The sequence below is a fragment of the Mycteria americana genome, chromosome 6 (assembly GCF_035582795.1).
Source record: "Mycteria americana isolate JAX WOST 10 ecotype Jacksonville Zoo and Gardens chromosome 6, USCA_MyAme_1.0, whole genome shotgun sequence".
Lineage (NCBI taxonomy): Eukaryota > Metazoa > Chordata > Aves > Ciconiiformes > Ciconiidae > Mycteria > Mycteria americana.
This window is the reverse complement of record NC_134370.1, coordinates 8798910-8825683: the sequence shown is the minus strand read 5'-3', so window position 1 is coordinate 8825683 and position 26774 is coordinate 8798910. Positions and strand designations below refer to the sequence as shown.

The 26774-nt window shown below is 40.3% G+C and overlaps 1 protein-coding gene across 5 annotated transcripts in view; it reads right to left on the bottom strand.

The window, feature by feature from the left end:
* The window catches only part of HSPA12A (heat shock protein family A (Hsp70) member 12A), a 109046-nt gene that overhangs the window by 6209 nt on the left and 76063 nt on the right, over positions 1 to 26774 (bottom strand). For all 5 annotated transcript variants that reach the window (XM_075504469.1, XM_075504470.1, XM_075504471.1 and 2 more), the window contains 5 exons: positions 7170 to 7341; positions 4320 to 4406; positions 3647 to 3751; positions 2304 to 2562; positions 503 to 606 (listed from right to left, as the gene is read on the bottom strand). In XM_075504469.1, the coding sequence (XP_075360584.1) occupies positions 503 to 606; positions 2304 to 2562; positions 3647 to 3751; positions 4320 to 4406; positions 7170 to 7341 (727 nt within the window). The remainder of the gene's footprint in view (positions 1 to 502; positions 607 to 2303; positions 2563 to 3646; positions 3752 to 4319; positions 4407 to 7169; positions 7342 to 26774) is intronic.

The following is a 26774-nucleotide window of genomic DNA, read 5'->3' as shown; positions in this document are numbered from 1 at the left end:
CTTATTTGTGTTTTAGAGACGTCAGTGATTTGGACGGTCATGAACAATGTGACTTTTTAAGTCCTTCCACTGACGAGAAATGAACTAGAGGTCTTAATAATAGGAATAATCAGAAACTAGGTACATCTCTGGCATTATTTAGTTGTTGCCTGAAACAGCAAAAAGAAAAGCAGGATGTGGGTTAGTCAGTGCATTTCAGCCTTCTGAATGCTTGCAGCCCTAGAAGTACAGAATAATTGAAGCTTAGGCAGTAACACGACTGAATCACACTCAATAACTAGTACTAGAATTAGGTAGGAATATGTGTTGAGGTGATGTCCCTTACTTTTATTGTTTTCCTAACTACTTTGTAGAGAACTACAAATTTCAGAACTAAATTCCTTGTCCACATTTGGTGCGCTAGGGGGTTGTTTGACTTTGATTCCAGTTACTGGTTTAAAACAGTTAAGCAAAGCTTCAGTTTCAGCTCAGCCGGAAAGTGGAATTACACACAGATACGTACTAAGGTGCTGAACAATCTGGTCAATTGTAGGTTTGAAAAGAGCATTCATTGCATCTGGGCTCATTCTCAGCATTCCCTGGGAGGACCACTTCACAAAGTCCACACTGGAAAAGAACAGTTAGAAAGGACATTAAAACATTACAGCTGAGCTGTAAGAAACAACCAAGCACTCACAAGACACACTAAATAAATAAATGAATGAGTTTACAGAATCTGCATGCATTTTGCTTGGAAGAAAGAACCTCACCTCACCCTAGCCCCATACCAACTGCAGCAATGTAAAATTTCAAGGGAGAATTGTTATTTTTGCTTGTCTAATTGTTGTTTTCTTTGCCTGATTGCCTTCTGTAGCATTACCAATGCTCAGCTGCTTCCTGAAACAGCTGGCAGTCAATCCAGTGCTTGCTCATCTGAAACAGCACGGATTCATCCCCAGAAGGGCAACATTTAGATTATAGAAGTAGCAGGCCAAAGCCACTGGAAACACACAAGGAAAACAAGCAAGTATGGGAAGCCTCAGGAGGCAGAAGGGAGCACAGCATTTTTAATGAGGCATAACATTTGTTAAGTGAATACAGGCATTATGTTATTCCATCACTGATGCACATCCACATAGCTCAGTAATCTCTTTTTCATTCATGCACATTATATGTCACCTTTATACTCTTTCTATCCCATTATCCAATTAATTTCATTTTATGTGAAGGGAACATTCAGCATTCCATCTAAGATTCACCATTAAGACTATTAATAAGAAGGAGATGGTCTTGTGAGGGGAAGTATTTCCAGAAATTTTTAATGATTTCAGAACCTCAGCCTCATTTAGGAAGTGACTCCGAGCTAGATTCCAAGTCATTTAGGCTGAAAGTACATTTACCCATAACTTCAGGAAGAGATGCAGGAGTTTCAGCCTGCATGCTACATTCAACATTCACTGGATTAAAAAACGCAGAAAGAAGCCAAGGTGCAGGTACTAAAGATCATGTCTTCTGCTCTTGGGTCCCAAGCGTTCTGGCCCAGATTCACAGGCTCTCTCGTTCATTCTCTTTGATGCTATTAATCTCCAGGTCTCCTGTAGCATATAACTTCAAAAGATGCAAAATGCCCACTTCTAGTTTCTCCTCACTTCCTTTTGTGTGCAGCCCGTGACCTTGTCATTTAGCGTGCTTTCTTGATACATACAATCAGAAATTACAGTCTCTGCAGGGAATTATGTCTCCCCATCTACTGAGCAAATGATCTAGCTGTAACATACTAGGAGAAAAGAAAGCCTGCCATCACTTCAAAAGAAGAATGCTTTCCTCTTGCAGAGCTCTATGCAATAGTGTATGTTTTCACCGATGATCTTGTATTGTTCATAACTTTCCTCAAGTCATGAATACACCTACACATCTCACTCAAGATCTTGGATTTGTTCCAGGGCCCAGGCCTCTAAAAATTAAGGTTCTAGGTAACTAACTTTTAGACATCGAATTCTGTATTTGAGCTGACCTTCCTAATTAACACATAAGAAACTCAAAATATATGGTCAGATTCAGGAAAGTGACACAGTGGTGGCCTAACAAAAGTCATAGAAAGCAATACCAGGAGAGTGCAAGTCTTGCATAGAAAAGCTTTTGCGAGAGATTGATCAGAACTTTTCATTCTGGAAACTGCACTTCAGGCAATCCCATTTTCTCATCCTTATATTACATTTTTACATTATTATCTTTCAGTCTACATGTAATTAGGATATTTTAATTATTTGTCTTTGCTATCAGTAGTTAATTCTGCATCCATTTGGGTTCAATCGTCTACTCACTTGCTTTTCCTCAAGGCATGTTCTACACTGTGACCTCGAAACTTCTTGTAATAGTCAATGAAGGAGAAAGGCAGAGTGATGTTTAGTGGATTGGTCCTGTCTGGAGCTGCTGCCCGTTTACGGGACTCAAATGCTATCATCAGATCTACCCAGGCAGCAGGACGCTTGATTTTAAATTGCTCAATAAAATCTTCTCCAAATATTTTACACAGGAGCTTTTCAAATTCATAGTCCACACCTAGAGAACCATATGGTCCACCTGTATTACAAACAAAACACAAGTTGAATATTCTGAACTGCTTACTAGATTTCAAGTTGACACATCAGATTGACACTACGAGGACTGCCACAGGAGATGGTCTACAGAAAGAGGTATCTTTTCTAAATATAACAGTTGGTCTAATAAAGAACATAATCTTACTTTTGCTTCACTTTTACTCCCCATCATAGCCAGAGTAACATTATCATTATAAAACACAAACATTTTTATTAGAAGCAAAGGAAACTGCCTCCTTATCCCCACATGAGAAGCTGTGAGTTGGACTCATTTTCAGGAGCAGATGGGACACTGTAGATCAAGCCCATTTGCTCTTACTAGGTTGTTTCCTGAGGTAGTCTTACAGCCACCAAGACTGAGAACGCTCAGTGATGACCCATACAGACAAAGACTAACTCAGTATGGAGACACAGGAATAAATAATAGGCTGTCTCATGTGGGTAACAGCTTAGTCACAGGACAAAGTCAAAGGGGATCTGGAGTTCAGGAAGGGAATACCATTCAAGGAATTGCACTTTGTATCTTTGCTGTGGACCAATCATTGTGCATTTTTCCCAGGGGATTGTAGACCCTCCTTGTTACACTGTCTGTGAAATTACTGGAATATATAAGCTTCCCTTTAAATCTAGGGAAACTTCTGTTCTGCCAACAGTCGCTTTACAAGGATCTTGTTGTGACACTCAGCTATTCATATCTCCCCAGCACACCTCTGAATACAGAGCAGCAATACACAGGTGACCTCTCAAAGGACAGGAAGATGATGACTCTGCTAGCAGAAGTCAGTCCAGGACCACAGCAGGAGGTCATGGCCTGAATGGGAGTGAGTAACACAGGAGACGGCAGTTCCTTGCCCTTCCAACGTGAGGTTTACCATCCCAAAGTATCAGAAGCATGAAGTGATTTACCCTTGTCTGCTGACCAGCAACTAGGTTATATTAATTTTGAATGCTGGTCTTATTTCAGGAAGAACTGTTAGTGAAATGTAGTGAATAATAAAGGCATACATTTCCTTCACTGACAAGTAAAAATATTACACAAATAAAGCAAGCAGTGGAAGTGACGTTACCTGTTGCCTTGTATAGCTCCTTAAGATGTCCTTCAGGGAGCCTTATCTGATGGACAGTTATATCCACTGTGCCTCCTCCACTGTCAACAACGATGTAACGGTCACCTAGTTTGCCAAAAGAACAGGCAAATGGTATTTACATTAACATTATCACAACAGCATACTGCAATGAAAACTTCTCAGGGGCCTTATCACCATGAGGGACAATGACTTACAGAAAGTCATGAATGTGTACACTGAAGACTTGATCTTTTTTAGTAATTATAATGCAATGATTGACAATAAATATGAAAATTGGATGTCAAAAGCTATTAATTTAGCACAGATGAAAAGTGGTTTAGTAGAATTGCTCATGCTGCTACTGTACATTCTAGTAGGTTACCAAATTAATACTATGGCATATTTACAAGGCCTGTTCTGACGAAAATATTCTGCTTGCATTCTAACACCTGGATTCCTTTCTACCACCTCCTTAATAAACTGTATTTTGCTAGAGCATACAGAATAGCAGTTCAGCCTTAGTAACTAAAAGCAGCACATGGACTTGTATTTTTTTCTTTTCCTATTTATAATCGCTGTGGGAACAATGCAGTGCACAGCACATTTGTGGGAAACAACGTTGCCTGCAATATAAAACCAGTGAGAGCAAAGTTTATTCAAGAAAGGACACTACCTTCCTCCAGTTCGGACCAGATCTCTCCTATGACATTTTCCACCAAAAAGGTACGACTCTGTCGATTACGACGGACGTGTTCCTTAGCTAGTCATTGACAGAGAAAAAATTACTGAGTATAAGAAAGCATGAAGAAGTTGATATCATAAGCTGCAGGAAATAAGTGCAAGCAGGCTGACAGATCTGTATGTATCACTTCTTAACAAAACAAATGAACGAAAATTATTGCATTAGAATCGGGAGCATTATAACACTGTTCCTAGAAAGAAGGAAAAATGCTTTTCAGACACACTGATCTTCCTTGACACTAAGTGGATTAAAACCAATAACCTAACACAAAAGCTATAAACAGGTCTGATTTATTTTTTTTATATATTCTGGTTTTTAAAGCGCCGCCTGGAACCGGGCAGGCTTACAGCCAGCTGTGCTCAGCCAGCTGTGCTGGCCTCTGCCGCCCAGCAGCAGCCCCAGCCTGCTGCCAGACCGACCTGCGCCGCCCAGGGCCGGGGAGACAATCCCCACGTTTCCAAAAGCCACTGCTGATTTTGGGTGCTCAGGCAAAGACACCTCCCAAGCCTTTCAGGACATCAGTGTGTCTCAAAATAAGCAGCCAAAATCACTGGTTCACAGATTTATAACTTCTTAAGGCCACAGTGATCACTAAGTCTGACCCTCATAATATTTTAAATATACACCAATTAAAAATTAAGCATAACCTAGCAATACTATTGTAACAATAACTTACAAGATTTAATTGCTATTTAGACATTTAAAAGATGCAGAACAGTCTGTGAAGAGAAAGCAGAGTAGTGAGAGCCTTTGCTATTATGCTTCTTAATCAACCCCTACTACTGAATGATCAAAAAATCATTCCCTGTGTAACCTTCACTCACCTTCAAAGGCACTTCCATAAAACACTACAGAAGAAGAGAGGCATCCTGTCATGCATGAAAATATTCTTTCTGAAGACATGATCATGCAAATCACTGAATGCCTTTTGCTTCTTGTTTCTATAGTGTCTATCATCAGAAAAAGACCAGTGGCTCCACTTGCACCCGTGCCCTCCCCATAAAGACCCTATGATACAGACAAGCCACATCAGCCTCACTGTGCTGACTCAGCAGCACACAGTGAGAGCTTAAACGACGAAGCATTCAATGACAGAACAAGCACTACGTCCAAGCAAGGGCCTGACACAGAGCCCACAGAAGTCAATGGGCATCCTTTCATTCACTCCTGTGGGCTAGAAGTGAACACAAGAGCCAGTCTTTAACTACGACTGAAGTAAGGTTATCCTGGCTACTATGAACAGTAAAATTTTTGTTTTGACTTCACAGCAATAATATGGTCCTTGGAGTACTTCTCTCTGTTTATATTTAAAGAGTTTTTCTCCTTAATCTGTTCTCAGCTTGTCTTGGGTGCCTGCCATGCCCTTATGAAATTTTAATTCTAAGCCCAAATTAATTCACTCCAAACTTTGTTTTCATTAATTTTGACATTAAACCTTTCTCATCCCCAATAGCTTTTACCATAGAAAGCCAAGAAGGAGAATGGTACCCCCCATCCAAGAAAAAGCCTGTTAGCAGAAATCCATGATCAGCCAGATTCTGCCCAGCTTCAAAACCTTAACCAGAGAAACTCTTTTATTTTATTATTTTTCCAGAGGCAAATCCCTGTGTAGCCTGAAAGCAAGTTCATGTAAAATCACATGGAACTGGAATGGTTCAGGACATGAACAAGGGGGATAGAAGGCGAGGGGCCCCTGAAGGGACTGTGTCCTGTGCTCTGCGTGGGCATCTAACACTGAACAAATCTGACAAGTGCTGGCTAGCAGAGGCACGCATATGAGAGGATGATGTAGTGACTCCGCCTAACTAAAAAAAATACCCTCCGGTAAGTACAGAAATAGCTTTACTAGCTTAATCTTCCATTTGCCTGTACTGTTTTGACCTAGTAAATGTGATAAAATACAAATTCTTCTGAAAGATTCCTTCTGGGATAGACTAGCACGCTACCACCAATATCAGTGCGACTAACTGTTACAGTTCACACAGATGGGAAATCTGTGCATTATGCAGCAATCACATCTTACTGCTGCTTTGTTTTCCTTTTGTTTCTTCTCTCCTATTTTCCTCCAAACTCAGGTAGCATACCAAGCTCAAAAATCTTTGGTGATGAAGGATCTTTTGGCAACTGACTTATGCTGTGGTCTAATCTCTGTCCCTCATTGTAAATCAGTCTTCAAACACTGATATTGGCAATGGATCCCAGGTCAACAAATCAAAGTGCCGGATCTAGTTGCTCTTCTACGAGCAGATAAATTCATCACCATATTCCAATACCGCGTGTTCCCCTGAGTGTTGAAAGTAATTAATGATATTTCATAAAGATGACATCAAAAAGCATCTGCCAAAACTCTGGAATGCCTCAGACTAAAAGTCTCATTGCAGATCCAGTTATTTAACACTGCTTCAATAATGCAGCTAATTGAACACATAATTGTTTCCAACAAATTAAATTTAAAAAATGATCCAACATGAAGTATTGATTTTAATTAAGGCAGAAAAATACTGTTGTGAAAATACTAAAAGACTCCCACAACATCCCAATAAAGGCAAGGCAATGAAGCTACCTGCATGCTAAAATTCAAGTGCGTGCAAACCTGTCTGCTGCATCAATGCCTAAACTAGTCTAATTACAGTAAACAGAGAAACAGTTTATAAAAGCAAACTGATGCTAGCCTGAAACATGTCAAGAGAGCAAAGACAACAAGAAATGGTAAGAAAACAGCCCTCATGGACAAAGCAAACTGAAGCATAAGAATCTAAAGAAGTGAGTTAATAGAAGTACCCTGTGTAAATCCAGTTCCAACAGTGTCACTTGGGCTATAACCGTTGACAGGCGCCCGACTACTCAGGTCTATCATCTGGTGCAGGCGGAGCTTTCGGCAGTAGATAGAGGCAGCCTCGGGTTCCAGGGCAATGATCAACTGCTCGGGATTCTCAGGAGATGCCATTCCTGCCTGTGAGAGAGAATTGATCAGAGAAGTGGGGTGGGAAATACCACAACCTATCAGACCCTTTTCAGCAAGTGAACAAGCCTTTCCCCAGCTCGCGGTTTCAGTTAGGTCAGCCCTCCGAGTTCAACGCGCAAAGGAGCTGCTGGCATTGGCTAAAGGTCTTGATCTGGGAATCGTCCTGCCCACAATGTATAGCACAACTTCACAGGCTGCAACAGGGAAGTATGCATGCACTTACCATGCTAAGTGTCTAACCGAGCAGCTGTGTACATGACAGGTGGAGAAAGGAAGAAAGTAGTTTTGAAACCTGTAATAAATGGCCTAAAACCTGAACTCCTAATTAACCTGTGAATCTGCATGCTAAAAAGGGCCGCAGTCTGCTTTAAAAAATGAAGGAATACCTTTGGCCTCTTTGCTCCACAACAATATTTTAAGTATGTCTTTCTTTATATTCCAGATGTATGTAGTCCTTGCTGAAATGGGCCCTCCCCTCACTGTGTAGCTTACTAGGAATATACAATGCACTTTGCCAGTAATGCATCTTTTGACTTAAACCCAACATTTTCTATTTCAAAATCAACTGCTTTTAAGCACATTCACTTTTATAACGTCTTCAAAATGCTCGATTTGTTCAAGAACTCAAAATACAACAGGGCAGGTTCCCTAAAATGTAAGGAGAACAAGCCTAAAAATAATCCCACATTATAAAACCAACATTTGCCATTCTTTCTATTTTCTTTCTGGATTTTCAGCCTCCAGACACACAGATTTTCAAGAAGCCACAAGTTCTCACGTAACCACATCACTCTCAGATCTGGGCTTAGAGAAAAATATCAAAGAGAAGTTGACAAAATCGTGTTCTCATTTCTTTTCTCCTGTACTTCTCCCTACCATATGATTTTCTGTTAAAATAGATAAAAATATCTTTCAACTCTTTCTGCTCAACTTTTGGTTTACCTGCTGTTGTTTTTCAGTTAAGTGCCTAAGTACTAAAGCATGCTAGCAAACAAATAAATGTATGAATATTTTTCTGCTTCTACAGTCAGTCTTCCAGCAAACCTTCACTTCAACTCATACACACGCACTGTGGTGGCTCCAGAGCATCCCCAAAAGAAGGCAGACTCACATGGAAAGACTGTGGAGCTGGACTGGCATTTGGACTCCTTCATAAAGCCACATTGTGGGCTGTGGGAATTGCTGGCTAGTTTACACCTGCAGCTAGAAACTCAAGGTAAAGCTTGTTCAAAAAGCAATACTGGGGTAAGACTTGGAGACATAAAATTGTCCTTCACATTTACTGACTCATTTTACCTTCTCCATCTTAATAAATAAGATAAGTAGATTTTGATAGAAAGCATCTTCCTCATTGTTGATAATAAAAAAGGAAAAACAACAACAAAAATTCCAAAATAAGAAAGTTAAGGGTTAAACTAATCATGGTTGCTCATTATTTTAAAAGCACACCTCATGATTGAAATTATGGCCACTTTACATCCTTTATTGGTGTTGGGCAAAACCTTGTACTTTGGTTACATCCACTGGACTCAACAGCATGATCTGAAATTAGTGGAACTGTCTGGGAAGGAGAATACTGTGCAAATGCCACAGAATATCAAACCTTGCCAGCTATGTGGCAACACATATTGAAAAAATACTATACTGAAAAGAATGTTCGCAACAAAACTTTCAAAATTTGGAAAACACAGATTTACAGCAGCCAGAGTAACCCTAAAAGATATAAGAAGACTATTAATCAAGCACAGGTCCAAGCCAGACTCTCCTGCCATCATACCACTTGCATGCAAGCATGTTGGCAGGTACGGGCTTAGATAAAGCTCTGGAGCGGTACTGGGGATGAAGATGAAGTTCTTGCATTGTGCCTTAGTATAAACCCAATCTTTCCTCCAACCGGTCTGGATGTACTAGGCACAAGCAGGGCTGGTTTCATGCCAGCTCATTTCAACATCACTTATCTCCAGCTGAGCTCTTCTACACAAAAAGCTTTAATTTGTTGCATTGGAAAGGGCAACATTCAAGATATGAATCAATACTTGGTCCCTGACAGATATTTATCTAATCTGCTAAAGAATTCCAAAAATGTATGGTCTCTGCACACAAACTATCTCAGCCCTTTACTGTCTTCGCCTTTGGAAAGTTTTGCTGAAAGCCTAATCTGAATCTTTCTTGCCACAATTTTAAGGCCAGCACTTCTTGCCCTATCCAGTAAGAGCATGGAGAACAAATAGCTCCCTACTACCCTGCTGCAGTTTTCATATATATTAAATCCACTATCATGTCCTGTGAGAGCTCTGAATCTGAGCAGCAAGTCTATTTTTTTTTAATATCCAGCAATGTGGATAAACATAGCATGCTCAGTATGCTCCGTGTACTGGGCGTACGTTAGTAGCACAGACAAAGCAATTCTTAGTCTCCTGTCTAACCTATGCACTAAAAGAGAAAATTGTATTTCAGGGAAAAAATAGTTTTTTGCTAAGGATATTAAAATCCAAAGGCTACATCATAAAGTATTTGCAGAGGTGACAAGAACTGAGTTGCACACACATGGAATGCACTGCTATTTCCTAACTTGAGGAGAAAAAAAAAAAGATTGTATTAATTGCAAAGTCATCTGTTCTGGGGGGATTTTGGTACAAATTTCCAAGGCTGGTTCTGCAAAAAGAAAACAGTAAACCATTAACAATAACGCTTCCTCCCCTCCTCCAGCAGTAGTCTGTACCATGAACTTTTCACACTGCAGCCTGCACATCGGTAGGGGAAGGCAGTGACCTACAGCGGATGGACTCAGATCCATGTTCTCAGACCCTCAGTACAGCAGATGCTATTCTTGCTACTTTTTCTCTCTAGATATTATTTTAACATACTCAAAATATGTCCTGAGGAAAACATTCAACAGAAATGACAGTTTTTAACAGTTCAAAGCACAGCTGATCCTAACAGAATTTCATGAAGATGATGTTGGGTTTTTCTGTTAAAAAGCTTTCCTTACAGAGTTTGAAGGGCCAGTTACAACAAAGAATGTGTTATTTCACATCAAAAAAAGACCATACAAGAATCTTGTACAATGAAAGGTACTAGGCATCCAACATATATATATTTTAATATGTATATATACATATATATGTACACCTGTATGGGTGGATCAATAGTGACTCTATTTCGTACCTTCTGTATGCAGTATTTCTCCTTAGATCATCAGAGATAGCACATTACTGTACATATATCTCTCTCTCTACACACAGCACAGAGAGAATGGGGGAAGGGGAGATGAGAAAGAAACATGAACACATACATACTGCTGGGGAGGAATGGAGCAATGACGTTGCTTTAATACAAGCTCTGAGAAGATGAAGACTTAGGAGGCAGTACCTCCGTCCCATCATTACAGCTGAGGAGAAAGGGACAGATTGGAGAAAAATAGTGAGCATGCAGAGAAAGAGGAGTGAGAACAGCAGGCGGTCAACACAAAGAAATGGTGATGCATTCACTAAAAATATTAACTGTAGAAATTTGGGAATTTGCTACATTTTACATTTGTTCCTTTGTATCTGCCTCACTCCACACCCTTGCCCATGCTGCCAAAGTACTACTGTAACTAAGAACAGAGATTCACAAGTTAACAGGCTTGAACGGGACAGATCTAACCAATGTCTCGGTATTCAACATTATATAGATCACTCTGGCAGTGGGACAGATGCATCACGTTGCTTTTGCCTAGGGCAGCTTACAGCAGACTTTGTAACAGAGCCACATCTTGACTCTAGTCTGGTAAGGAGATTTTCTTTCTCCCATTATACTCACTAGCAGTATAAACCCAGTCATCACTTATGAAACATGGAAGAAGGAGACAGCTGTTTTCCCAAAAATGCAAAATGTGGAAAACTCATCATAGAATTACAAAAATCCTTTGAGCATCAGAAAGTTCTTAAAAATGAATTTATTTGCAGGACATTGATGCATTTATATACCTGGAAGAAGCAAAGAACACGATGAAAAGAACTGCTTTAAAAGACCGCCCCAAACTCACTTTACTCATCTAGAGCACTAGAATTTCATAGTTTTTGGTAACAAGGGAACTCCCAGATTTTCACTTACTCCAGTAAAACAGGTCTGTGAGCTGGTGCCAGTGCATTGCTGTTCACTCGCCAAGATGCATTATGGACAGCAAACTTCAAAGCCTCAAGTACTGGAGCACAAATAACTTCACCATTCAGATGCAGGTGAATTCTCAACCTGGCACACTAGCTCTGCTTTTATAGCCGGAGATGTGTCACCAGATGAGAGCCACAGCTGACCACAAATACATTCTTGATTCCCTGAACCGCATCAGCTGCCAAGTGTTAGACTAATTCAACATTAGCAAATATTGAGGTCTGGACTGTAGCTCAGTATAGCAGTCTGAGTATTTCCAGACAACTAAATGATACTCACTCATTCCATGCACAGAATCATCATTACTACAGATTAAAAGATGCTACTTTTAAAACCCAGCCTCACGACACACAATGAAAAAAGCAATGCATATTTTTAATTTTTTTAAAATATTGTAATGGGTATGGCTTTAAAGATAGCACTATAGGAGACTATTGCATGCAGTTTGAGCCTTTTTAAAAGGCAATGAAAGCCATGAGGCAGGCCTAGATGAAAAGCTCCCACCTCTGAAAGCTGACATAATTAGAAGCATCAGCATTTAGCTGGAGCACTCCTGTATTTCTTAATACAGCCAGGCAGAATTCTGTTGCTCTATCAGGCTTTATTCATTACACCACAGTGACCTCAAAAGGAATAGCATATTAGGAAATATGCCATCATTGACAACGTACACATTTCCTATTACTATCCTTTCAAACTATTGGAAGCAACAGCTAGATTTCCTTTTTTCCTTCTTCAGAGAGATACATCAGACATCTTTGTAAAGGCAAACAAAAAAAAAGCCCGACCACTGACTCGTAACACAAGGAACATGCCTTACATGGAGGGCACCCGTTTCTTGGAGTTATAAAACTGATTGAGAGAACTGATACTAAGCTCTTAAACAGTGAAAAAAAAAACACATACAGAAAACAGTACTCCATCTGTTGAATTTAAGATGCTGACTTATTATTAGAATTGTATGTTGACTGGAGTCAGACCCATGCATTTTGTATTCACCTTTACTTCCTTGGGCTTCACTTGCCTGGAAATCCTGTCCACTCAAAAAACTTTGAAGTCAAACTTGTTTTCTGAATACTAAAACCTGAAATCTCACGGCTGACTGCCATGAGGGTTGGGAGGCTCTCGGCTCACACTGCAGCTTTTCCCATTGTCAGGGAACACATAACCATGCTTTCCTGCACACAGCAGCCTATTTTCAATCATTTCTGAAGCTTCTGCCCTTCCATCAACACTGGGTGATAACACAGGCAGGCACACACACTTTCACAAGATCACTGCATAGGTCTAGCTTACTTTTGGAACCAGATCATTAAAAAAGGCCAAACCCACAGAATGAAACTACACTAGGGCACAACAACAATGATCAAAACACTGCCCTGTCCTGTACAGACTTTCCAAGAACTTTTCTCCGTCCAAAAGAAAAGCATTTGTGTTAAGTTTGCACGTACAAAAATTAGACTTTTGTGTCCCTGAAGTGGTGTGGAGGAAGAATAGTCTATAGCACAGCTGTCAAACCCAACTGAAGCTGTGGGCCAGCCCCTAGGCTCCTCTGCAAGGCTAGCAGTGCTACCTCTGCCAAGCTAGGAGGGAAGGCAGCAGCTCACGGACCAAACCAGCCCCACGCAGGCAGACTCTGAGAAAGACTGTTAGTGGAGGGGTCTGCCTTGATTATGTTCTTCAGCACAGGGGGGTGGGGGAGATGAAAACATTAAATAAATAAATAAAATAAAGGATGAGGTGCATTTTCCTCACACACATATAGGATTAGATTCAGATGGTTCTTGCACCTCAGTGTTATGTTAACATACACAGAAAAGCCTCAACCTGTTAAGATGCAGCTATACCTAATATTATAAACTCAGCATCTTCCTTATGGCAAAAATATGGTGAAAATATACATTAATTTCAACACAGCCAAAAAGTAAAAAGGAAATGGTTAAGAGTCGGTACAAATTGGAAATAATGGAGGTGCAAAGGAACACTACACAGATTCAGGACTAATCAGATGTGTGCAGGCAGTCTGGTCTTGACCCCTATTTCACTGGAATCTACAGTCAGGGCCAGAGCAAACTGCAGCTGGGTCTACTTCAGTGCTAATGCTCACCTTAACTTGCAGAGTGGTGGTCTTCACTGCTGCAAGGGGAGCACAGAGGCCACTCTGATCCCTTGATTCCCCTTTGGTCCAGGGAGTAGTTCAGGCCAGTTCTCTAAACTAGAGAAAATAATCTTATCGAGACCCTTTTTTTTACCCACTTAGTAACATTTGCTACATCACTTTCAGGGTCAAATGGAATAAGTAAACTATACCAACATATACTCACAAATTTTAAAAAGTGCATTTTCTCTGGATAAGAACTGTGCTTATACTCAGGAGAAGTGAATTTTACTTTCTGTTGCCCTACTAACCAGTGAGATGATCCTGGCAGACTCTGTACTCCTTACTAGCTCAGATTACCTATGTGTAAAATATGTATAGTAGTGCCTTTGTCCTTTATGCATTGAAAGCACTAAAGGAAAACATTTTGTAAACTAAGTATATAGTAATATACTATATTACTTTCATGGCAGTTAAATTCAATCTTTCAGAAAGAGAAACAAACTAAGAATGAGGTCTGATTGGATGAATTCTAATCTACTGCTTTGATAAATTTTGTAGTCATCTAAGACCTGATTCAGTACTGCATCAGTGCCATAGGCACTGCATTCACAATTAATAAGACATTTCCAGATACAAAAATGTAGCATAAATAGACTAAACAGATAAACATGTGCAAGAGAAGAACCACCCTCATCAGACAGTTTGAAAAATAAGGCACAGAGACTAAAAGCCTTGGCTAATGTTGTGCAGGAACCCACGATAAGGTGGGAATTCACCCCACAACCCCAGAACTCCAGTTCAGTGTCCCAGCCTTACGGTACTCTTCGCCAAACAGCAAGCTTCAATTTCTGCATGTGACGCGTAGCACGTGCAGAAGCTGCAGGGACAGCTACATCACAGCCTTGGGTACCTGTTCTGCTTTCACAGTTTGCCACTTCCACCAACTGCATTATGTTAATCACTTCTGAAGCAATGCTGCAGACCAGATGAGTGTAATGATCCATTCTTCTGGGCGGTAGGAAGAACCTTTTAAACCTGTTTTACCACTAAAGCAACATTTGTAGGCATCAGAGATAAAATTTAAAAGTTGGGTTGCATGAAATAGCTCTGTAAAGATAATGTGGTTCATTAGGAAATGAAGCTCTGCAATACGACTTCATTCAGCCAAAAAACCAGAAGCTGTGAATTAACATCAACATTTTTCTATTTTCCAAGATATTTATTATAATTAGTGACAATAGGAAAGCCATGATTGCAAGTTAAGCACTGTGCAGCCCGCATGAAGAAAGTATTGTGTGACTGAATCAAAGCAACACAAAACAGCAGTTGGAAATTAAGTGCCTTGTGAAATTTACACTGTTTAAACTAATCAGTTCATTGTGTTAACGGATTCATGATAACACCATCCACTTAGTGCCTTGGTAAGTGAGCTCTTCTCTAATCCTCCTCCTTTTTCACTAGTTAGCACTTTCTCCAGTTCTATGGCATCAAACTGGGATGTCACAAATAAATGACTGAGATCTAATTACAGAGGCAGAGCATGCCAGGAAAGAAGATGAGCAACATGGGAAAGGACTCTCAGCATTATCACAAAGAGGCGCGTCAGGGGGAGCTGGGTTGGCAGGGAGTGGGGCTAGTGGGTAGCACAAAGCTGCATGAAAAGCACAGCGCATGCAGTTTTGCTAGATCTTCAGCCTTGAGACTTAAGAAGCCTTCACAAAAAGTGTTTGAAAATTACTACGCCACCACATACACCGATGCTTTGCTGTGAGTCTTCAGAGTGATGAAGAGTACCGCAGTACAATAAGTATCGTGAATAAATACAGCAGAGTGAGGTCAGACAGCCCACTTAGCTCAGTCCACTTATCTGTTCGAAGACAGATTCTTAAAATTGCTGAACAGCCACAAAACAAACAGGATTTTCAAAGGCACTCAGGAGGAGTTAGGAGGTCACTCTTAGTTAGGAGGTAACTTAGTGACCACAGCAAAGAGGCTGGGTTTGTCAAAGGCAGGAGGAAGAGCTGCTGAATGCTCCCATCCTTTCAAAAATTCATCCTCAAGATTTAAGAGCCTAGATGAAAACTGAGAATTAACAACTTTTTCTTTTTTTTTAAATCCAGTCAACAGAACGTTTGGGTGGTGGTTGATCCTGCAAAGATTTGACATCTCCAGTGTCACAGAGGCACTTTTTGCTTTACAGAACCAAGACCTTTTTGCTTTCTCTTAAACAACATTTGCTATGTATACATGCATATACATAACAGATATACATAAATGCATACATTTTCACACTATTGTTGCCTGTTGAGCTAAAATTAGGTTTGTGGCACAGGCTGTCCATCCTATTCTGATCAGGTGCCACTGATATTTTGCATTTCACAAGTGAGAACATAGTGGATAACTATCACAGCTGCAGAATTCCTTCAGTGTCAGCTTCCCCATCTGTACAGTTAAGTGATAGGACAAAGATACTCATCTCTGAGAAAACTGGTTGAGAGAGCATAAATGAAATCTCAAGCTATGGTAAAATAGTAGTAACTTCATTTTGCAGACAAGATAAATATAAATTATGAAAGATGAAAAGTGGAAAAGCCATCGGTTTAATGCAAGGGGCACAAAACTAGAAGTTAAGAGACCCCTGTAATAGTTTTCATTTATTCACTTTGCACTAGCGTAAGTGATTAAGTAACAGGAAAGACACAGAAGGATGAACTCCAATGTAAAAATCGGCCTTTAAATTGTCCTTAGGATTTTGGGATTATCCTGAGACCTCTCCTTGAGACCCCAGGTATCTTCCCTTCTGCCATGTTGAAGTAGATACTGTTACTATGTATTTACACAATTTTTCCTTGCTTTTAAAATACCAGAGTGTAGGCTTTGCAGTGCTTTTTGAATTCCCAGGGCTTGCCCATACCAGAAGCTCATACAAAGTAACTAACCCACAGAAAATTCACAGCCTTCCTACAGCCTTCAGGTAGGCTGAACTTACTGCTGCTCACACTTCAAAGGTAGAACTCACAAGCTATGAACTCCTGTGAAGGGAGTTTTTAGGTGAAATCCTCTAACCTGCAGGAAATCAGGATAGATGATAACAAGGTACCTCACTCTTGCACTCATATAGCTGGTTTGGTGAACTTCCCCAGACAAGATATAAATTAATTCCAGTTAATAGCAACACTACTCCCCATTTAAGAGTTCGTGCATGAACGTATATGTTGAAGGTGCAAGAGGTTTAGATTAGCATTTTATTTATAATTAGACTTAGTTTTATGGTGGAAGAAACTCTTGGATACCAACTTCAGAAAGCTGGGATGAAAATATGTAAACATCGTGTAAACTATTATTTGGAATTAACTATTGTTAATTCCAAAGAAACCACTAGAATCACTTAGAGCCCTCCACTACAGCACTTACTTCCTTGTTATTTCTCAGTATAAGTATTCATGACTGCTAATTTCCGTGAGTAATGGCTACAGAACGAGCTCTGTAAAGGTTATAAACCGAACGCTTTTGGACCCCTCAGTTCAAGACAGACATGGAGAAAGTGGAGAGGGTTCAAGGAAGGCTGCTAGAGAACATGTTCTGTAAGGAGAAACTGAGGGAGCTGGGTTTGTTTAGTCTGGTAAAGAGGCGGCCAAAGAGCAATCTCATAGCTGCCTGCAGCTATCTGAAGGGCAGTTACAAAGATAGCAGAACACAGCTTTTCTCAGTCTTGCCAGGAGATATAACAAGGGGCAACAGCCACATATTGCAGCTTGTAGAGTTCAAATTGGATATTACAAAAAACCTTTTTTACTAGGAAGGTGATGCAGCACTGGAACAGCTGCTCAGAAAGGCATCTCTGTCCTTGGAGATTTTTAAAACTTGGCTAAACAAAGCCACTGCTGAGCTGGTGTTGGCAATAATCTTGCTTCAAGTGGAAGGTCAGACGAGATGATCTCCAACAAACGCTTCCAAAGAATCCATGATTCTAAAATGGTGCAGGTACTATACACTAAGAAAGACCAGAACTGCTGGTAGGAATCTTTCCCAAATGCCAAAGACCTACACGCTTTCTCATTCTTTGTCTTTGTGAATGCTGTGTCAAATCCTTGCCTGTATCAGCGAGAGGGAGCCCATCGTGTCCGACAGTATGACAGCAGTACCAGGCTCACTGTAACAAGCCTAAAGTTATTCAGGGCCTCACAGGTTTCTATGTGGAGTTCAGTCATCTTTGCAATTAGAACTTTTACTTAAGTCTCTTGGGATCAAAAGGAAATGTTTGTCACAGTCCCCTTTTTATTTAATCTGAAAGCTACACTTTTAAAATATGAAAATATGAAGAGCACAACAGTCCTAAGCAGTCCTTTAGTCTTAAACATCAGCCATCAGTCACTTTAAAAAGTGATTCAATATAGGGAAAGCAATTAGTTTAATGCATCAAGGATGCACAATATGAGTTTACAACACTAATACAATCTGCACCAAAAAAAAAATCTGCCTCAGTTCAGTGTCTTGTCAGAGAGGGAAATGAAATTCCCAATTAATTCATTTTCCTGTATGTGGTTGTAGAGAAAAAGTGGTCTTGTGCTTAAAAGCATGAGAATACAAATAGCAGACCTGGACTTGAAGGTCAATTCTTTTGCATTTAGCTCTGCTAGAAGCTTCCCATATAACATTTTGCAAGTCACTTAGACCAAACTTTGTGAAACAATCCACTAAAGCGAATGCATCAATTTCTGAGTATCAACTCAATACCAAGGTTTACAATGAAGCTATTGCTGAAGTTTGTTGGAATGGGGGGTGCTTGGATTCTGAATAATCAAGCTGGCTATCTGTCATACACATACCTGATCATGCTACTTAGCAAGCTGTTTTGGACCAAAGCAGAATCCATTTGATATTTAATTTCTGTTTAGCAACCTATCAGTAAAGCTCCTCCTATGATAAGAAATAAAGTATAGCCTGTAACATTGCTCCCTCCTAATGGCTGTTTAGAAACTATGGCATTATCCCATTCTGAAAAGCAAGAAGATAAATGTGGCACCTGGAACTGTAATGAAGCGTGACTTTTACTTTCAGCACACTGAATAATGAATTTTGTGGAGTTGCATTGGCTACAGTCAGAACTGCTGCATTTGTGCGGTCACTGAATAGATGAACCAATTTGTTATAGATGGCTAGGCTGCCTTATTGAGATAAATGCCTTTGCTAAGCACGGCCAGCCTGCCTCAATTTATTTTTCCTGGGGTTGCTGTTACCCAGCTAAGAGTACAGATCACTTTACCTGTGCATTTCTATACTTTATATTTTATACATTATTTTTATAATCTATTCTTTGTATTTTCAACCTGAAGCTGGAATTCTTTGGGACTGTAAGCACCGTTTGATTCTATTATTAAAACCCATACTCGTCAGGTCTTCTGGATTTTGTACTATAATTTCCCTTTTTTAATTTATAAAACAGTAAAATTTACTAAACACAGGATATAATACAAATCTTTGAAACTCCTAAAATGCGCAACGGAATCCAGAGAAGGGAGAGAAGCAGACAATCTCAAGGGCTCCTGAGCTCTATGAAGTATTACTCAGGGAAACATGAAGCTCTCCTGGGCAGTAGAAGCAATGAGAGGACAGAGAACAGGAAATATTGTTGAATCCCTATTATGTGACACTAACAGAATTGCAGAATACTGAAAGAATACAGTATTCACCATACAAATGTTACAAGGATTAAGATTATACTTCTAGTCCAAATGCTAAGATAAATACGGCTTCTTGCAGAAAACAATGCTGGACAAAAAGGGCTCCTCTCTGTCAAGCCTTCCAAAATGTCACCTTCGTCTCGCAGTCAGAGGAAGCCCTTTAACTGGTTTGTCTTAGTTCAAAAACCTGAGGAAATTTATAATTTAAAACTGTACTGTGACAGCTCTGACAGGAGAACGTCACCCTACCCCAAAACTAGGAGACATGTTCTATGACTCAAAGAAAAAGACCCTTGGGACAATCTTGAACTATTATACAACTGTCAGACTTCCCATGCAGATGATGAGCAAATCACCCAGAAATGGGTACAAGCTGTTTATTCTAAAGTTATGCTTTCAATGAAAAAATACATGCTTAATTTTTGAAGGACTGTTGGTCATTTGTTTACTTCTCAAAGGAAAAGACTATTCATGCTGAATCTCCCATGGAGATGATTTCAGGGTTTTATAGGGCCCTGTGGACCTGAGGGCTAATGTGTAAGGAAAGAATCAGTGTTCTGTCTTGGCCAAGGTGAGAGACGGAAATCAAAGAGATAGAAGCGTAGGAAAAAGTGTGTATTGCACCTGTGGGAGGGTCTGGGAAGAGGGTCAGGAGGAACTGCCACATACCACTGCCTGTTTTACCCCCTCAGTCTTTGACTCCCTTCTTCATGCACACAATTCAGCAAGCTCATGAGCCTGGGCTCAGATCTGCAGCAACCACAGGGGCGGCGCTGGTGTACTGAGAGTTCACATCTGTTTTCAACAGACTGCACAGAGATGGGCAAGGGCTGCCACATCTCCCAGCAGCACAAGACAGCACCCAAAACTCCACACACGCCGCTCTCTGAATGCTTTCTGATGCAGTCACAGAGGCTAAATCCCTGTCATAAGCCTCCTGCTTTCTCTCTTCTCCCCTCTACTGGAACCTGCATCATCAGGAGGTGCATCCATATGAGACTTCCAGTGGAACAAAAAGTATTTCAGCTGCCTTTGCCAACTACTGGGAGGAGTGGTGTGAAAATTCAGGTGCCCTTTTGCACTGCATGGCAGTCTGCCCTGAATCTCTCCCAAAGGAAAAGATTCTGCTGTCCTTATTAAGACAGAAAATAAGGGCTTACGTACCCTCAGTAAGGGTGTCTGTTCTCCACTGCCTTTACAAGATGCCCACTGGAACTGAATTTCTAGAATTGGCTGCTTTTCAGACGGAAACAGAAATATAGAAGTACTACTTTCTCTTTGGGGCATGATGAGAGGAGGATTCCTGTTGCTATCTTATATCCAAAAATGTCCTCTTCCAGGTATACTTCACTTTTCTATGGGAGAGCTCTGTAGTTTGCAGAGAAGTGACTCTCACAGGTTATAACAGTGAGATAGGTGAATCCAAGAGCAGATGTCTGAGCAGAGTGGTTTGGAAATTAGTATTGTAGCATGTGCTGATGAGCAGGCCTTGAGGAAGGAAAGTGGAACATAAGGAAGGAAATATCTGAATTACAACCATTGGCTACCAATCATGAAGCAGCATTAAACCACTTTTGTTTACAATACATGGAGAAGGTTCTGCAGTTTACCTGTGCCTATTCCTCAAAAAGCTTCTGTGAACTGCTGACAAGAAAGAAAGGTAATTTCTTGCTACACACAGGCAAGGCACAAACTTTCTGGGTCATCATGAGAGAGAAAAGGATTTCTTGTATTTGTGAGACACAAAAAACTACCAACAATTGCAGCAGACCTTACTTAGGACATCATATCTAGTCTATCACATTTTGGTCTCAGAATTAATCCCAGATATGTAGACACAATTTTCCAAGGGGAAGAATCTTGGATCCCTTACAAGGTAAGGAACAACCACAAGACTCTGAAATCACCAACTTTTTTCTTTGCACAACAGGCTACACAAAATCTCCAAATTGCTTGTTTTGTTGTGCCCCTGCCCTTTCATTCCTCCAAAATTTTCACAGGTATCGGGTCCACAAATAAATCCAAATTAGCATTGCTAAAGCTGACTCACATATTGCTGAAGGATAACATGCTAAGGAAGAGGTTATGTTTGCTGACAGGTTGATGGTAAATGGGACCACAGTGGCATTGAGTCCATATTTCCACTAGGGTGATGTTGCTGCAGCTCACTCCCAAGTGACTGTTGCCACAGATCACATTTGTGCAGTAAATGAAAGCTTGGCTCCAAGTGGCATTACCAAGAATTTTTTGCTGCATTACATTATATCCCCCAAGGTGCAGGAGGACATTAGTTGCAAGTTTTATGACTAGTGTGCATTAGAAAAATGAAGCCATTAAATTCTCATAAGCTTTTCAATTTTTCATGTTATATTATTCTAAAAATGCTTTTGGTACCATGGGCACGCACCAGTTACCACAGCAGCAAAGCCTGACTCTCTTCCTATTTAAGTATCCTCCTAGTCGCAGGCTCTCCCCTTCCCTTTGTTTCAAATATCCTCATTGTAGGTCCTTATGGCTCAGGCGGATTTTATTAAAGAGACACAAGCGGCCCTGACTGAGATCAGTTTCGCCAAGAAAACTATAGGCTTGCTACTTTCTGTTAGTTGCATCTTATTTTGTACTTTGGGCTTTCCGATTTTGCCTTAATATTTTTCACTATAGTTCCACTTTCAGCTTGTATTTCTTTTCTCTTTCTTTGTAATTGAATACTGGCATCTAAGGTGCCTTTTAGACCGATCTATTATCCTCCTCCATTGCCCTTTCTATGAACTTATTACAAACAATCCTCCTACTAGTTTTTTTAGAACTTGTCCACACTGATTTATATTTGTTTGTGGACTTCCATCACACACACCTCCCGATTGTATTTTAAAGCCTTTCAGACTGTCATTTTCTTCTTTTGGCTGGAAAATCCCATCTAGCACAGCCTTTCCTCCAGGCAGAGGGAAGATTCTAATTTTTTGCTATTTCTGTTGGTTCCAGTGCCCTTTCAGGCAATTTCTAAGATCATGAGAAACATGTTCCACAGCTTTGTAAGACAGGCACAGATCCATCTACCTACTCTCACCTAGAATGCTATGAAAACCTCCTGTTTTACTTGCTTAGCAAAAGAAAAAGAAAACCTCCAAATATTCCCACCTGTGCCACAGAAGTCGACAAACAGAAACATACAGAACTGGATTAGCAGATGGCTTTGTCAACTGCCTCTGCTTTCACGTGAACCTGGCTGGGTAATTAAAATGTGTAAACTGAGATCAATTAGTACACATTTCCCACTGTGCTGAGTTCCCACTCTGTAATCTTCACTCCTCAATTAGTTATCCTTTCCTAATTAAACATAGCTACTAGATGCAGAATCCTCCCTAACATATCCCTTAATAAACATTTAAATCCTTATGATTAAGGAGATCTTAATATCACAAAAGTGAAAGCATGGACTCAAGAGAACCCCGGAAGCTACAAATAATCAGGATGGTTGATGCATTAACACACTTCTGCCTCATCTGCCTCCACTAACAAGTACTGTTTCAAACAAATCACCAGCTTCCCAGTGCTGCTTAGGCCTGAACATCATTGCCTTTTTATGTAGTTTATAGCAGGAGTCTGTTACACTGTGCCTAGACAAATAAATTTCAGTTGCACGTGGTTGATGCAGCAAGGAAAATACTTACAAAGGATAAGCCTACCTCAGCTTCACAGCTATCAATCTAGTTAAGTCTCTCTAGTCATCTTTGTAAAAATCAAACATACATCACGTCACATTTTCATTAGCAAGGGATTTTATGTGCTGTCAAATTACTCTTTCACCAAATTTGTTTACTTTTCTCTGAAGGTTTCTACAGAGCAGGGTAGTGCTGATCAATGTAATGTAACATAAGCCTGGCACACAATGTGTTAAATAATTCTCGTCATGCGCATTCCATGATGAAACTGATGTGAAAACATTAATAAATATTCAGCGTAAGAGCTGGTTAAAGAAAGCCTCTGGAATTCCAGGCTCACATGCTTAATCCTATAACCTAGATTGCCTCTGTTTATTTATATGAGCTTACCATGCAAACAATTTTATTTGCTATTTCTAATTGGAATATAAATCTACTTCAGAACTCTAGAACTCCACTTCAAAATCAACAGTTCATATTAAAAGAAAAGAATCCTCAATATCTCCAAGTAGACCAGCTAACTGATGTTTGTAAAATTACAGAATATTTTGGGCAAGTTTATGAAAATGCACTATCCTTCCCTTTCCTTTGCTCTGCCCTGGGTGCATTTGGGATGCCATGTTTTACTTTCTTATGTTATAGCTTCTGCATTCACATAGTCCTGTCACACTCCAAACTCTTCCTTAAAACCTTATTCTTATTGGCATGTTCAAGGAATTCCAGCCTGCAGATTCTGCTCTGCACTTACTGCGTCCAAAGAATTTGTATTGAAAGATGAGCTGGAAGAATGCCTTTACTAAAAAGAAACACTCTGCCAAGAATATTGGATCTTGTGTTCATCTAATAAACAATCCACAGTGCCTGAATTTCATTTGGATAAGGGATTAAAAGTGCTGCTCATAGTAATATATTAAGACAACAAAGTGCTGTTAAGACTGAACCAACTGTTCATGCCTACCTAGATTCAATGGATTTCTACAGAAATGGTCTTGAATACTTTTAGAGTTTCACTTTTCCATTAGTGGACACGTGATTTTTTTTTTTTTTTGGTCATCAGTAATACAAGACTAACAAAACACTGAATTTTCTTGTGTCAGTACAAACTCAGATGACACAGAGGTGGGATCCCGGTTTTGTGTCTGTGTTCACATGCCATTCTGCTGAGGCTGTAAATGCCAGGCCATGTTCATGAGCAGGAAGTGGCTTGCCTCCACACCTAAGCCATCTTTTCATGTTGAGGTCTAAAACTCAGGCCCAGTGCAGGTAGTTGCATTTAGCTGCTTCTGCAAGGACAAGAATAAGGGCAGGTCCCACCCACACGAGCGGGATGGAGTCCTCCCACATGCTGTCCAACCAGACCACGTTTCTGAAGTCTCCAAAATAAGAAAACATATCAGCAATTTGAATTTATTACTCATTATGTGAGCTCTTTGTGAGAATGGGATTCCTTCTAATACTGGTAAACACAGCACTTCTATCAGAACTACACCAAAGCAAAGAATTTGAAATGGAACAGTTAGAACACAGAAACAAGAAAAGTTAACGCTATTTATGATGCCTTATATTTCACTAGGGGGGGACAATGGGAAACCTGAGTGATGTATCCTAAGAGTCATTATTCAGGAGGTAATGAACTCGGATGCCATGCACACTAATCCCAGCAGACATGCTTTGGGAAAGGAAACTTAAGCCAAAGTGGGTCCTACAGAGATGACACTCTGCTCTTGCCACAGAGCTCTCTCCAAACGTGACCAGACCTCAACAGGTGTCACACAGCTTTCAGACTATCTCTGGATACATAGGAATTAAGCTTGAAGGACAGGAAGATGCACTTGTGGACTGTTATTCAGGAAGAAAGTAATTTTGATTCAGCAAAGTAAGGTTATAAGGACATGGAGCTCTCTATACCCTACCAGACTTAGTCCCTCAGGAGGCCCCAGAGAGGAAGACAAGAGAATAAACAAATACCTGCTTCAAAGAGGTAACAACTCAAATATAGAAAGAGTTAAGAATACAAAAAGTACAGTAGATGAATATGGATGGGGCAGGCAGGGTAACAGCGAGAAGCAGTGAGGAGCAGTTTCCATGTATCAGTAGGTCAATCACAGTCAAGTTTTTGTAGGCGTGACAAAGACAGCATTTTAGAGAGGGTTTCAGAGGAGGGAAATGAGTTAGCATTACAGATGTTCACGTCCAGGACATGCAGCTTATGTCTGAGATGACACAGATGAAGGAGTCAAATGTAGGTTGATTCCCTGTCAAATGCGAGTCTACAAAACCCTTTAGCGGCAGTATTCTGAAAGGATACAAAACAGGCCAGAATACAGTCGCCAAAGCCAAGGAAATGATGTTGCAGTAACTGAGACGCAAAATCAGTGACAGCTTTGATGAAAGCTCAGCAGTATGTACAGACAGGAAAAGCTGTCATGCAGACAGAATTAGCAGGAATTTGAAAGAGAGAGGAAGAACTGTGAGCTGAAGGGAACACCCAGATTACTCATTCAAATGAGAAAGCAGCACAGCAGCTGGAAGGGGGCCTCTTGGGAGCCCTTGGGCAGATTAAGATTTCCAGGTTAGCAATGTTTTGTTTAAGGCAAAACAGAGATGAGGGAATGTCAGAGAGGCATTAAGATTGTAGGCTGTACAAAAGCTGATGGATGTTGATTGCAGATGCAGATCTACAACACTTTTTACTTGATTTTAGTAATTCCATGCAATATTTAGCTCTGCCTAGACAAACCACTTAACCATTCCAGAAAGGCTGGGCTTTACGTTGTGATCCAATGACTGAAGCTGTTAATATTTTTGTTCTCTTAGAGCTACGTCACTTGCCACAGATTACTCAAGCAGATTTCCACAGCTCATTAACATTTCCCACTAGTTAACTCTCAGCTTAGACTAGTGGTTGTACCTCAGTGTGTTTCCAGTAACAAAGTTTCTACCACTGCCTTTTCACGCTTTTCTCTACTCGATGCCCTGATTAATCTTATGACAACGAGCTCTCATTTTCATGATGCTTGGATGTTCCAATAGGTAGCAACAAGGGCTGCAACTTCTGATCCATCTGTACACACTAGTTTGAGGAACACGTTGGATCCAGCAATAGGAATCTGAAAGACTGAACGGCAATGCAGAACTCTCAGTTTTCTGCACTTCTTTCTTCATCCCCATTACTTTAAAAAAAAAAAAAAATCAACTGTGCGTGTCAAGTAAACATCAATTATTTCCCTAAACTCTTATGTTTTCCTGCAATTGATCGCACACCCCAAGTTAAAAGCCTTGTCAGTCCTTGCTGTTTATCAAGCTTGCCGATAAAAGTACACAATCACAGACACAACCACAGACACAGACACTAATTAACAACATTCCATTATGCCACAAATGAGAAATGCCAAGAGATCTACCTTACCCTGCCCTGCTCCTTGCACAGCTCCCGGTTCACGAGCACACATGCACACAGACAGCAGGCAGACAACAATATACAAAGATAATGAATGGGTCTCTAGTGTTTCAGATTTACCTACAACCGTGTCCTTCCATCAGAACTTTAAGAGTGTTTTGCTTCTGGCACTAGCATTAGCAATCCCACAATAAAGACTGTTAAGAAAAATGTTGCTCAACATTAGAGATAGTTAGAAACAGAGTTAGAAAAAACTGGGTGCTTCCCAGGAGCACTCTGCAAATTACTCATGAACTACTAGATATATTACAAACTGTGCATTGCATAGCTGCTGCCAATGGGTTACGCAAGTCTGCGACTAAAAATAAATAAAACAAAACAGAAAATGAATATCCCGATGAAAAGAAGAATGTGTACAT